The 14462-nt window shown below is 47.6% G+C and overlaps 1 protein-coding gene across 6 annotated transcripts in view; it reads right to left on the minus strand.

Annotated features, from left to right (window-relative positions):
- RANBP10 (RAN binding protein 10) overlaps positions 1–14462 on the minus strand; it is a 142167-nt gene that overhangs the window by 23618 nt on the left and 104087 nt on the right. For 5 of the 6 annotated variants that reach the window (XM_065567531.1, XM_005310112.5, XM_005310111.5 and 2 more), the window contains one exon: positions 3459–3481. The exons of the other annotated variant lie outside the window; for it this stretch is intronic. In XM_065567531.1, coding sequence (XP_065423603.1) covers positions 3459–3481 — 23 coding nt within the window. The remainder of the gene's footprint in view (positions 1–3458; positions 3482–14462) is intronic. 6 annotated transcript variants of the gene reach the window in all.

Here is a 14462-nt window from a genome sequence, read left to right on the forward strand (position 1 = left end):
TTTTGAGTTGAGTGCGTCCATTCATACTTCTGGAGATTGGAAAAATCAGCACTCACCACGTAACCTATAAGCAGTGTTGCTACGGGCTGGGGATTTTACCCAAGGCCCATTGGTACCAGTAAAGCAGGGGTAGGGGACCTATGGCCTGTGGGCCTGATCCGGCCCCTTGCCCATTTTCATCCAGCCTGCGGGCCACACATGTTCAACTCACCTGCCGGGGGTGGGGGGACAGGACTTCCCCTTGTGGTCGGGCGAGCCACCGCTCGCAGCTTCAGCCCTGTGAGGGGTGCCAAAGCTCAGGGCTTCCCGCCCACGGGGCTGGAGCTGTGAGCACCAGCTCCCCCCACCGCAGGAGGGAAGCCCTGAGTCTTGGTGCCCCCCCGTGGGGCCGGAGCCACAAGCGCCGGCTTGCCCTGCTGTGGGGGAAGCCTTGAGCCTCCGCGCCCCCTGAGCAGGTGAGTTGAACATTTGTGGCCCGCCATTGATTTTTTCAGTGGGTCTGTGGCTCCTGATAAATAAAAGGTTGCCCACCCCTGCAGTAAAGGAAAACAAATTGGTTTTGAACTCTCTGCAAGGAAACTCAGGCTGAAGGACCAATTTAAATTCCTGGTGTAAGCTCACTGAAGTCAGAGTCACCCCACAAGTGAATTCAGCCCCACAACTTCCCTACAACTGGTCAAGGAAATGCTGCTTATTGCCTGTCTCGGTGTTCTCTAGAAAGTTTGCTTCAAGAAGAATAGGCCGCCAATGGAGGGGAAGCTTTTACACCCAGTGCCCACGAGGAACATCGGACAAGCCCTATTAGGGTCCGAGACCCTTGGATCCTACAAGGCTCCCTCAGTTAAGATTTCGGAAGATCTTCCTATTTCCAGTCCCTTTTGCAGCAGAGCTTCTAGAACAGTTTTCACAGCCCTGGCAAAGGGGGTGAAGAACGCAGTTAATGTTTAACAGCTTTTATACTCTACGTTCTCTCTGCTGTACCTGACAATGAATGGACATTGTTTCAACTAATCTGGATGCATCTCCCTTGCTATATTAATGCATAAACATTTCCTAAGGTCTAAAGCACTTGGAAGCTGTATTGATGCTAAGCACTATGAGATCTGCTACCATTCCTAACGAGCGCCTTGATCAGTCCTAATGCTGCTGTGCAACCCAAGGGCCCCAGTCAGGATCAGAGACCAAACCTGCAGGACACGGTTTTAAGAACCAGAGGAAGATGTGGTCTGTGCCCCTAAAGAGTCTAAGAAGAGACCCACCAGGCAGTGGGTGGGGAAAGGGACCAAGCAGCAGCAGAGAGGTCAGACAGCCTGTTATCTCTGTTTGTCTCTGGGGAGGGCTAGGGGAAGGGGACCACAGGAGGTGGTGAGTAAACAGGAGCAAGGGAGTGGGGGCAGGGAGAGACTCTGAGGGGCAGAAATTGGGATGGGAAAGGGAGGACAGGGGATGAGGCAGGCAGCACAGGGACTGTGAGGTCGAGGGTCAGGAGGAGGTCCAGGCAAGCTACCAGTTAGCAGATATAAAACAACATCCAGACAGCAAATTGCAAGCAGCAGCCTGCTGCCATCACTGGTGTCTGAGGCTGTGAAGGAGGAAGGGCCTGGATGCGTAAGACCAACTGAGAGAAACCCATTTTTCCTTTGCTTCTCCGGAGGAAGTGCTGATATCAAGTCTCGGGCTCTGCAGCATTTCCCTGCCCCTTGCCACCTCCACAACTGGACGTATACACCTCATTGCCAAATGGGCTTTCGAGGGGGTGTGAGAATCACTGCTGCTCTAGTTACCAGACAGTAACTGGCATCCCGGTGACATGCTTAGCACCCCTATGGCGTGGAAGCATGGACCGCTCCATTCAGCGCTTTGCTGAAGAGCAGGGACAGGCTCAGGCAGAGGAGAAGTCACTAGTACACAGCGTGGCGCGCTGGGGCCAATATGCCTGGGTGCACTGGCGGCATGAGGCTTTGGGGAGAGCCATCACATTGACGAAAGTGACACTGGCTGTCTGCAGCATTTCCACTCTCATTTGTGCTCCATGGTGTGAGATCCACAAGGCCAAACCCTAACAGTGCTCACAACGAAGTCCTGCTTTCCCACTGCGGCCTGCCCTGGGCACTAGCTTCCTGGAAGAGACCGATGCGTCCACAAAACATCCCAGGAGCACCACAGAGGTCTGGGTGCCAGGGCAAAAAGACTAGAGGGAAACGTTCTGTTAGATCTACAAGAGCAATAATGGCCAGGAAATACCCTCACTGTCAGCCATTATTGCATACATATGTACTGAACACTGGAGCGTCACCGCAGGACTTGTTCGGCTGACACCCGAAGAGCTGTGAGCCTTTAACTGAAAAGCAACACTCAGAACCGAGGCTGCACCTTGCTGAACTTGGGCGTTAATCTGTATAACTGCACCTCTATTGAGAGCTGCGGGGGGGGGGAGGGGGGGAGGGAGGTATTTAACCCTATTATTGCTGCACATGCAGAATGTCCAACCCCACTCCCTGCAATCTCAGGATAGAGTGGAATACAACCCACTGGCCCTGCCCATACGCACGAAGGAAAATTCCTTCCTGACCTGCATGTTTGAAGCATTATAGATGAACAGCATATTCAAGGAGCAAGCAGAAAATTTTGACTCATGCAGGATGCCCACAAAATTTGGACTCCTTTACAATCGTTGAGACAGCCGTGTTCTTATAATCCTCCAACTACTTTTCACTGTCTCTGGCGCAGCTACGTGCAACGCCATGTGGAAGCTCCTGATCTGAGAGCAGCTTGACACATTGCAGGCTGGCAGAGCCAAGGAGAGACTATGAAACTAGAGAACGGAGCTCAGCACATCTTCGCAGCAGCATTGCCTATGGCTGGTTACAGAGGGTGTGTGCAGGGCTTGCCAACAGCTAGCCGAGCTGATGGCGGAGTAAGGGGACCTAAAAACAATTGAGCATTCCTGACACAGACACTCAATCCCTAATCGCTACCTTGGAAAGGGAAAGACCCTTTGCTGCAGTATTCGGATGGAAGCAAGGGGAGTTTAGACGCAGTAACACCAAAGAAGCAGGTGTGTTTTCTGTTAACAAGGTTTGAGATGCTCAAGTTCATTGTCATACGCTGAGCCTCAAGTGAACACCCCACAGTGCTCCCTGCAGCCAAAGCTGCTCTTAGGAGACAGCCATTTAAGGTGTAATAAAGCAGGAATTCACATGGCAATTCCAGGAGAGGTAACTATTCTTAATGGGGAGCTTGTGAGCGACCACACATCTGGCGATAAGACTGTACAGGCTCATAAAAGGGCGCACTCTCACCCCACTGCAACAGAGGCAGACGGGAAACATATCATTTAGGAACATGTGCTACCCCTTTAACATGGCATTAAACAGAAGACATCATACACCCCAGTTACTGTCCCCCTCCCTTTCATTTGCATCCCTAGTTAGAATACTGAAAATAGTTGTACTTACAGGGAGGTCTGTAAAGGCTATACCTGTGGGGGGAAAAAATATTAGAATTAAAAAGACAAAGGATTTTTCCCCACGTGCGCCTACAGACTTAACAGGCTATGAAACGTTACTACATATCAGTAAATCTCAGCTCTGGCCCTGGACTTAGCGACCTGTTATTTAACACTCTCCTCTTCTCCTTCTATCTGGACCCTGTGGTTTGGCAAAGATTCAGGTCGGAATCCAGGTGTTCTCGGACACTCTTTCCCATCAGTTTTAGCACATTAAGCTTCACAAAAGCAGCCCCTTTTTCCTTTGCTTCTCCCTCACGTCACTGCAGGACTCCACAAAGAAGCCACTGGGTAAAGCTTCAGTTCAAGACAAATTTTTGATTTGGAAGCTGTGGTGCTTTAATATTGCTGTGGTCTGGCCTGGGGCTACCTCTCCTTTCCAGCTGGAGCTGTGGAGTTGAGCATTAAACTCCCTGTACAATTCCCAGGGCCTGGGCCTTGCACTAAGGCAGGGCTGGAGTCAGAAGCAGTTTCTCAGATATGCAGCAATGGAGAGAATGGTAGTGCTCAGCTTCCTCCTCCAAGGCCAGAAGGGCCCCTGATTACCTAGTCCAGGGGTCGGCAGCCTTTCAGCAGTGGTGGTCCGAGTCTTCAGTTATTCGCTCCGATTTAAGGTGTCGCGTGCCAGTCGTACATTTTAACGTTTTTAGGTCTCTTTCTATAAGTCTATAATATATAACTAAACTGTTGTATGTAAAGTAAATACGGTTTTTAAAATGTTTAAGAAGCTTCATTTAAAATTAAATTAAAATGCAGAGCCCCCCGGACCGGTGGCAGTGTGAGTGCCACTGAAAAGCAGCTCGCGTGCCATAGGCTGCCTACCCCGATCTAGTCTGACCTCCTATATAACACAGGCCAGAGACCTGCCCCAACGTAATTCCCAGAGCAGATCTTTTAGAAAAACTTCCATCTTGATTTAAAAATTGTCACTGTTGGGAGACTCCACCACAACCCTCAATAAGTTATTCCAATGGTTAATTACTCTCACCAGTTAAAAATGTATATTTTATTTCCAGTCTGAATTTGTCTAGCTTCAACTTCTAACCACTGAATAATGTTAGACTTTTCTCTGCTAGACTGAAGAGCTCATTACTGTTACCCATGTAGGTACCTATAGATTGTGATCAAGTCACCCCTTAACCTTCTCTTCGTTAAACTAAATAGATTGAGCTCCTTACATCTCTCACTAGAAGGCAGGTTTGGCTAATCCTTAATCGTTCTCGTGGCTCGTCTCTGAAGCCCCTCCAGTATATCACCATCCTTCTTGAATTGTGGACACCAGAACTGGACACAGGATTCCAGCACCGGTCGCATCAGTATCAAACACAAAAGTAAATTAACCTCTCTGCTTCAAACTTAATATTTGCAAATATAACAGAAATGAAAGGTTTATAATCTCTCTCTCTATTTCAATCTCACAAGCCAGAAAGGAGGCATACACTATGTATAAACAAAGGTTTCTTATATTTGCTAAGGCAGGGATGAGAAGATTATTCAGCCACAGGTTCTGAACAGCACCAAAAGCTCCAAGTCAAGCTCTCTGGGGAGCGGAACATGTAAAAGGCATTTCCAGACACAGGAGGGCTGACAGAGTAACCACTACACCCAGAGCAGAGAGCACGGTAGATTTACACCCCCGTTTGCTGTGCACTACCTGCCCATATAGTCAAACTCTGCTGGAGACCACTCATTCTCCCTCTCTACTTTTAGCACAGAACTGTGATTCAGAGCACACTTTCTCCAGCGATTTTAAAAAGTGCACTATTTGAAGCAACATAGATTCATGATCAAATGGGTTGAGAAAGTCTTGGATCGTGACCAGCTAAACAGCTTATAGGGCCATGAGGTTAATTAACCTACCACACAGTTTGGAGCTACTTTCCAGTAGGCAACCTCATCACAAGTCAATAAAACTATGGATCAATATGCTAAATACACTGGAATAAACAGTTGGGGGAAATTTTCAAAGGATTTCCCCCTCCTGGTCATGTGTCTTGTCTCCCCACCTACCCCTCTGTGCATTGCTCTCCCCACCATCTCCACACTCAAAGATCCTTCACCAATCGAACTGCTTTCTGTGGGGTTCCCCTCCACCACATTGGTTAAGTTTCATATTTTGTTTGGCCAGCTGGGTGAGCGCTTGTTCCCACCCTTACAACAAAAGGAAGTTAACCTGCTGATCTAGCCACCATGGCAGCAGGAGGGGTTCTGCAGCCCAGCTACAATTCCAGCTCCGCACCGGGCATCCTTCAATCTTCTGTGTGTGTGTCTGTGGGGGGGGGGGGGGTGCAGCTCTCCCACTGGGGCGCCTGCAGCCATCACATTTACAGTGCAGGGAGCCCGCAGCCCCAGGAAGCAAGGTGAGCACAGAGGACATTTACAGTCCCTGCACTTAAACTGAGAGCCTTCTCCTCTTTGAAGCAGGGTTGCATCACAGCCACTCTTCTCTAGAGGTAGCCTGATCTCTACTCAGAGATTCTGCTACAACACAGGACATAGATCAGGTTTCCCAACAGAAAATGGTATTATGCTCCATGTCCCGAACAAGGAAATACTAATCCCAGTGTAACTATGGAAGATGCTACTTCAACAGCATTCCATTTTATAATCTCAATAAAACTCTCTGGACCACACTGCAGTACTGATTAGTGCACATGTGTGTGAAGCGTTGGGAACCTGTCAGTCAGTTTTATTGCTTCAAACAGCCAGCAAATTGCTTAAACAGAACCCAGCCGTAGTCCAGACACCACAAGGTCATTAGCAGAAATTAAAAAGAGGTAACAGCTCCTTAACTATTCAGCTGGATAAAAAGCAACTCTACTCTGCCTCCCTGCAGCAATGCAAGTGCATGGAGATAGCTGCAAAGCCAGTTTTAGGAAGGTGGTGGTGACTCAAGACTGGACAGTTCAGGAAGAGAATGCAAAGTGTCTCTCCTGTAAGTCAGTGGTTCAAATCCAAGCCAGGGCAGTACTGGTAACTGTTCAGTGGTCTGGATACAATGTGTGCATGTGTCAACTCAGCTCCAAGTGAACAGTTCTGATATCACTAACGCCACTGTGACAATCTCAGCAGAGATCCCAAGGACTGAACTGCACAGAGACTGAGCTATTCCCCCTTGCCCGCAGAGAGAGTCTTTTCTGGTCAGAAGGGGAGTTCACTGGCAGGTAGGCACAAAGCACACTGCCTCTGCATAACACCACCTTTCACCAGCACTGACACAGTTGTTTATCTTTCAGGGATGCTGCCCTCACGCGACAAAGCCAGCACTTCCAACACAGGCTAATAAAACATTTAGCTATGGTGTGGCTTGCTGCAGGGCCTAATGGAAAGTCAAATTGTCAGTACATTAGGGGACAGAACCATTTTGCCAATGATCAGATAAAGTGATGGCTATGAGAGCAGAATTTCATTAAACTTCACCAGGAGGAAACCTCTCTCAGATAAAGAATGAGCCCCCATTTTTGCATGCCATGAAAGAATCCTACAAACAAGGTAGGGGAGGGTAATCTCTTTTATTGGACCAACTTTTGTTGGTGAGAGAGACCAGCTTTGAAGCTTACACAGAGCTCTTCTAGTGGATTCCAGAGCGGTTGCGATCAGTAGGGAACACATGGATTCTGGAACCTACTGCAGCCTGAGAATGTGAATTGACAAATATACAGTTAAAAACTGTGTTGTACATTTTTTTGCACTGGAAAACTATTTTAGCTAGATTCAACATTTCTCAGGTATTCATTAAAGACCTATGGAAACCTGTGTAAAGACATGCAGTAGATTAGTGATCATGTCACACCCAAGTCTCTCAAACAACACCAGACAGAAGAATAAACAAACTAATTCCTTTCTCTAATGGTGAGTGAGAGATTAGAGACAATTGTTCTTCTAAAGATAAATTTGGAAACACATATGTACAACATAGGAACGGGCACTGAAGATTCAAATCAGAAGACATCTGCTATCTGAGTCCATCCACAGGACTTCAGATCATGAATGTTCAATGAACAGGACTCTTCCTTTGACAAATAATTTTGAAAGAGTTATTTAAACGCTGCTGCTTTGTCACTGCTTCCTGGTTTATTTTATCAGATGCTGAAAAGAATGTACGGATTTCTTTCCCTGTCCATTTAGACTGAAGAAAAGAGCAACAGGATATAATTTAGAGATGTTTATGGCCAAAGTGTTACCGTCTTCCCTAATGTCTAAATATTAGGAACTTTTTAATAGTCGTTTTTAATAACAAGTAAATGCCAGGATTTCTGCTATCAGAAAGGTGTTCTGTTGATATTCTTCACTGCACAAAAGCTTATGATTTCTGCAGATTCCTTCTGGAATGCAGAAAAATGGAGCGTCACCACGCTCTAACCTGGAGGCCAGGCAATTTGGAGCACAACTTAATGAAGTAGTGAGGTAAATTAATTCCAGAGCACAAGGCAGAACTGCTGTGAAATTCACCTCAACCCTCCAAATGCTAGTCTGAGCAAGTGAGGGCAGTGGTATTGACTTCTCCATTGTAACACAGGAAAGGGATCTGCAATCACAATTCCAAGAGTAGATCTTTAACCAAGCTGTGCGACGCAGTATGAACCCCTTCATGCTACGTACACTGAGTGAAACAGCCTCTTTGCTTCAATGCACTTTAGAGGGCGATGGCCTCACACAGAGATCCTTCACTTACCCAGAAGCTGTGCCTCTCAGCTTTCTGGCTAAAATGCGGAGCAAACCAGTTCCACACAGGATAGCCTCTCTGTGGGAACTAGATCCTGTCCTGTGGAGGATGGACTGTATGATCAAACAGGTCTTTTCTTACCACTATCACAATCATTATTAATCTCTGAAGTGCTCCAAAATGTGAAAAAAACCAACTAATGAGCTTCCACGCATCAGAGATGCTAGCTAGCTATACAATGTAGAAACACCCGTCCACATTCAAGGAGGAGCATTAGCTAGCTAGGAAACATCCAGCCGGGATGCTGGAAGGAAAGCTGATGAAAGCTTTCTGCCACACATTTCTATACATGTCACACTGAGGAGAATGCTAAGTGAAACATGTAGAGAAAATGCAGGGCTAAGGCTCAGAGGCCACTCCTGGATCCATGTGAGATCAAGCAAATTCCTTAAGAACTCTTTCCTAGAAGAGGACAGACAATCCCATCAGATTGTCCTGCAAGCTCAGACAGCAGCCTGGGTTGGAATGGATGCCTCCCAGCAGCCTTTGAAAGAGCAGCAAAAACTATTCAGGAAAACAATTAAGGCTATGACAAAAGTGTTCTTTGCTAACAGCCCTGGAACATCCTCCTGTGCACTTAGCCACATGGGAAGTGGTTAGCGCATGAGGATGCTACTCCCTTGTGGTACAGATGCTCCTTCAGGCATCTGAGAAACGGTGTCACTGCAAGGTGCATCTCAGGACAGAAGGGTTCCTAGCTGTACACACAACAGCAGCAGCTGCCACGTGTACAGGCAGCAGTGAAGCAAACTGAACAAGCCAGCCAAGGCACGTGAAGGCTGATGCATTGTCCTTACCTTCCCCCATTTCTCCAGAAGGCAGCCTGGCTCACGGCAAGCTGGTCACGGTTACTTGGCCCGAGCCTCAATGTCATTACAACATGACATCTTTGTATTAAAAAGTTTGTTAAAAATAAAAATTAAACCTTTCATTAAAATGCCAAACTGCATCTGCCCATTCCTGCCCCCAATAAGCCCTTTTGGGAGCTGGTCTGATCTTGCGGACAATGCACTGTTAGTTGAAATGGGAAAGCACATGGCAATCTGACAGTGACATTGTCCATGAGAAATAGCTACTTCTGTGGGAAGGAAATCAAGATGAGCACAGTTCCAACTAACCCCCTTGTACCAGTATAAACAGATTTCATCCATAATTTTACTCAAAGACCCTTCCCCTTTCCCCAGCTCCATACAAGCCATGCACACAGTAATCAGGAGATCTCCAAGCCAAGTCCTCCCCTCCCCTTCAGCCAAAAGTGACCATGTCTTCTGCCTCAGTTAGAGGCTTTCTCCACAGTTGCCTCTAGACACCTTTGTTAGAGAGACTAATCCACAACTTCACGTACACACAGCGAAGGGTTTAAGTGACATGGACCTCAGACAGCTGCCTTCACCCCTTAATAGCTACGTCCTGCCTTTCTGCTCATATCTGAATAGCCAATTATTATTATGAATAGTAATCATGATTTGTATTACCGTAGTGTCTAAGATCCCCAGTCCTGGATCAGAACCCTAGGTGCTGTGCAGACAGAACAAAAAAATGCTCCCTAACCAAGGGCCTTCAAATCTATGTAAGCCTGCTCTCCTCGACCCTGGGGGTCCCTCCTCGACCCTGGGGGTCCCTCCTCAATTCACACAGGACACCCCAAATCACTGCTCCCATGACACAGTGCTAGCTTTCTACTTGGGAAAGGTGTTAGCAAATTCCTTTGGCTTCCAGGCAGGTGGCGATCTCACTGCCAATGATGACCTGGAGGGAGTGCCAGTGGAAGCAGCACAGGACACACCACACTCTGCCAAGAGGGACCCTTCAGAGAGCAAGCTCCGAATGCTAATGATAACTAAAGACTTACCTTAAGCCGTCGCTGGGCTGAGCCAAACAGCTGCCATTCTATCAGACTACTTGGGCAAAGCCACTGGGCAGGAACAAAACTCAGCCGGGTTTTATGTGTCTCCACCAATTTGATGCAGTCCAATTGCCAAGACTTGGTTTGAAGAGTGGGCTCTTTTCATCCTATTGCCACAGTTCTCCAGAAGTGGCCTGTGAAGTATGTTCGCTAACCTGCCAAACCTGAGTGAAGCCAGAGGGTGGGAGGGTGATCTGGTCCATGGCAATTTCAGTGTGTTACTCGGGGGGAGGAGAGAGGGAAAGGTCTCTCACAGCCAATGTCTTCAGGTTGGAGCATTCACAGGGAAGGCCTGGGAATAAGGTCCATTAATATTAATGATCATTAGTTCTATGCCTCATCTGCATAACATGCTGAGAGTACAATCCCTCCTGTCTGCCTGTCACACTGCATCTGGCAAACAGCATCAAGCCAGTGAAACAGCTTTTGCTGTTAACTGGCAAAACAAGCAGCCTGTTTGCATCCTGTCCAGTTCCATTTGCTGCTGTGCTCCTCTCCATGCCCTGACCTTACGTTAGCCATTCCAGGAGCTGTGCAGAGATGACATTTCTCCACCCGAGAACGTGTGCTTTCCCCGAGTATCGGCATTGTAAATCAGACAGACAGGAGGAAGCGTCTTCGGCTAGAACTCTCAGGGAGGAGGACGTGCTATGTTCATAATCCCAGTGACCTGTCCAGCTGGGACCTGAGCATCCCATTAGAGAATCAAAGAACTGAAACACTCCTCCAGAACGCCTTGAGCGTACTGTTCCATTTGGCCACTTCTGTTACATACAAAGGTTTAGAACGTAGCCGTATCCTCTTGCCACCTCTGCAGAAAATAAACTCTGCCTCCTGGTTGAAGCCCTGATATTCGTTCATTCCCCTCATATTCCCACCTCTCCTGATTAACACCTGTCAGCTCTGGCCACCTGTAGCTGTCACCTTCCTTTTGGAAAGGGTCAATGCTGCTCCTTCAGCAGCTGGAAGGAGTCACTGTTGAGATGTAAAAACTGTTTCTCCCAGGCCTTGAAATGACAATGCCAAACAGTTCCCACTTGAGGTCCCCAACTGTACATTTTCTAGTACCAACTGGAACGTCCAGAATTAGTGACATGTATCTCTTCCCCTAAGATGGTGCTGAGACATTAGCTCCCAAGTCATTCCTGACAGAAAGGGTACAGAAAGCATGGAAGACCAAGGAAGGCTGCCAAGAGAGAGCTTCAACGAAAAGGAAAGAATGAGTTTAAACTTACAGGAAGGTGCAAAAGGGAAGAAGTAGGCAGAGCACTGGACTGCCAGGCCCACCTGTCTGGCAGGAATACTATCCCTTTGCTAGGGCCTTCCCAGAAGATCTCAATCCATCTGTGACCATCAATTGTTCTCCTCTCAGTTTGTGGCTCTGTCCCCCTTCTCCAAGTCCCTCCACCCCAAACATACACTCCCCTTGCTTGCTTTTACCCTTCATGTTTTGTCCTCTCTACCTATCCAATCTTCTCCTTTATCACAAGGCTGACTCCTGCCTTCGCTCTGCCAACGATGCTGTCCTCAATCGACTCATGTCCCCAAACCGCCCCGCATCAGTGAGAAAAGCTGCTGGCCAATCTAGGAAGCCATCTCCCTAATCCTCCTTCAAATCCCTCCTTGTAACTCTCCTCTTCTGCAGTGCAGACCAAAAACTGCACTCTGGTAACTGCTAGACAGGCAGCAAGCTGCGATTACTGCTCCTGATCAGCTAAAAATTGCACTAATCATATTGTTACCCAGTCTCAGCCTGCCTGGCTCATCCATCTTTTGTGTCTTGTCTTACACTGGGTAAGTGCTATAATAGCCCCATTTTTCTGATGGGGAAACCAATGCTCAGAGAGGTTACCCCAGTGACTTGCCTAAAGTCACAGAGCAATGCAGGGCTGGGAACAGAACCTAGGGCTTTTGAGTTCCAGTCCTATACCTTCATCACAGGTACCTGCCTCCTTTCTTACAGCAGTACTATATAATTACCAGCATAAAGGAAGACCCTGCCTTCTAGGTATAGAGTGAAATTACAATATTTCAGTTAGATACAAGCAGCATCCAAAACAGGCTGAGTGTCAGGGGCCTTCACACTGTATTACCAGCACAAACAGGTACCAAGACACTCTTGGGTGGAAACAGAATAGTAGCTGGCTATTCCCTGGAACATTTATGAGCCCACCTGGGAGAGCTGCGATATTCCTGTTCACTAGAGAAGGGACCTACAGCTTCAGTGTGTGCCAAGAAACAGCGCACTACTCCCTTTCTGGGTCAGTCTCCAGCGCACACAACACAGATCCTGGATTCTCAGTCCATCATTCAGATAAGAAACAAGCAATGTTTAGACTTCATTAGGATGCATCCCCAGGGGCTTAGCTGTCCCTGGCCTGCTGAAGGTGCTCTTGTTTTCCTCTAGCATCCGCTCCGTGCAGAAATGCATGTTCCACACCTTCCTGTCACAGTCACGCTGCCCATCTCCAGTGAAGAGCTTTGCCACGGTTGATAGGCTGCTTGCGCTTGTGATCACTTGGTGCTGTGAAATGTGTTTTCCCCAGCTCAAAGCACTGACTAATGGATGCTTCTCCTCTTGACCTTGTGATTCCTTCTCAAACAGCAACAGGTAGACACCAGTCACCATTAGCCTTTCTGGGTGAGACTTCTGTTCCGTTTTCCCAGAGAAACATCACATGTTCTGCCAGCCTTTGTGAAGGGAGAGGTAGCAGCTGCTACTATTCTCTTCTGCCTTTAGCCAGGGTTTCTGCTAATCCACCACTGCGCCAAGCATCCTTTTGCTTACCTCCTCTATACATCCCATATTGCCCCTCTGTGTGAGCCCAGAGAAGTGTTGGGACTTGAAGTGACAGTCAGTAGTCACAGCTGCAGCCTTTCCCACACGCTGCTCACTCCTGCACTCAAGTCACATTCACGATGCCACCGTATTCCACTGGCTCAGCAGGACGCCCCGGATCAGCCTGACCCATCTCCTAAAACGGCAGGCAGCGATGCTGATGACCCAGACCACAGAACTCTCTAGTCTGCTGAGAGAAGAACTCTTGCCTGACAGGAATCCACAACAAAAGAATGGGGAGGCTCAAGCTGGGATCATTTTGAATGAGCTACCACAAACGCCACAAGCCCTACTTATGGCCCACATCATTTTTAAATATAAAGCATCATTTGTGTGGCATCACAGCTGGTCAGGTTGGCAAAGAGCTTCAAGGCAAAAACAAGCCAGAACAAAATCCCCAGAGAGCCACTCAAACACACCATCTCCGCCGTAGCCGGGGTGGCAGTGGCCTGAATGCAATGGCTCCAACTGCCATCTCTGAATGCCACAGGGCAAGTTTTAAACAGATTCTTCCCCTTGGTCCGAGGGAAATGGCTCTGGATTGCTGCCCCCCAGAGAAGGATGGCAAAGTGAGTGGACAGTGAAAGGCTAACACTAGCAATGCACCCGGGTTTCCACACAAAAAGGCCTGTGACCGGGCCACATTTCCCATCAAACTCTCTATGATAAATGAAGGGGGGGGATGGACTCCCTTTTATGGACACCCAGCCAGCCAGTTAGCTAACTGGTAAAAGGAAGGGAATGGGCACCTGACCAAAAGAGCCAATGGAAAGGCTAGAACTTTTTAAAATTGGGAAAAAACTGTCTGTCTGTTGTTCTCCAAAGAAAGGAGACACAGAGCAGCAATGCTGTAAGAAGCTTTAAACCAGGTATGAAAAAATCATGAAATCATACCTTGAAACTACTTATCTGAAACCTCAGATATGTAAGTAGATCAGGGAAGGTCTAGGAAGATGTGATTAGGTTTATCTCTTTATGGCTTGTGGACTCCTCTGTGCTAACCCCAGGTGCTTTTGTTTTGCTTATAACCTTTAAGCTGGACCTCAAGAAAACCATTCTTGATGCTTAATTATTACATTTGCTCTTTTTAAAAATTAGCAATAGCCTACATTCCAGATGTACACCTCTACCTCGATATAACACTGTCCTCGGGAGCCCAAAAATCTTACCGCGTTATAGGTGAAACCGCATTATATCGAACTTGCTTTGATCCGCTGGAGTGCGCAGCCCCGCCCCCATGGAGCGCTGCTTTACCGCATTATATCCGAATTCGTGTTATATTGGGGTAGGGGTATATTTTCTTTCTTTTTGTTCTTTAATAAAACTTACCATTTTTAAGAACAGGATTGGGTTTTTGTGTCCTAAGAGGTTTGTGCATATGTTGTTTAATTAGCTGGTGGCAACAGCTGATTTCCTTTATTTTCTTTCTCAGCTCTTCCCCGGGGGTGGGGGTGAAAGGGCTTGAGGGTACCCCACAGGAAGG

This window comes from Chrysemys picta, chromosome 14 (genome assembly GCF_011386835.1).
Source record: "Chrysemys picta bellii isolate R12L10 chromosome 14, ASM1138683v2, whole genome shotgun sequence".
Taxonomy (NCBI): domain Eukaryota; kingdom Metazoa; phylum Chordata; order Testudines; family Emydidae; genus Chrysemys; species Chrysemys picta.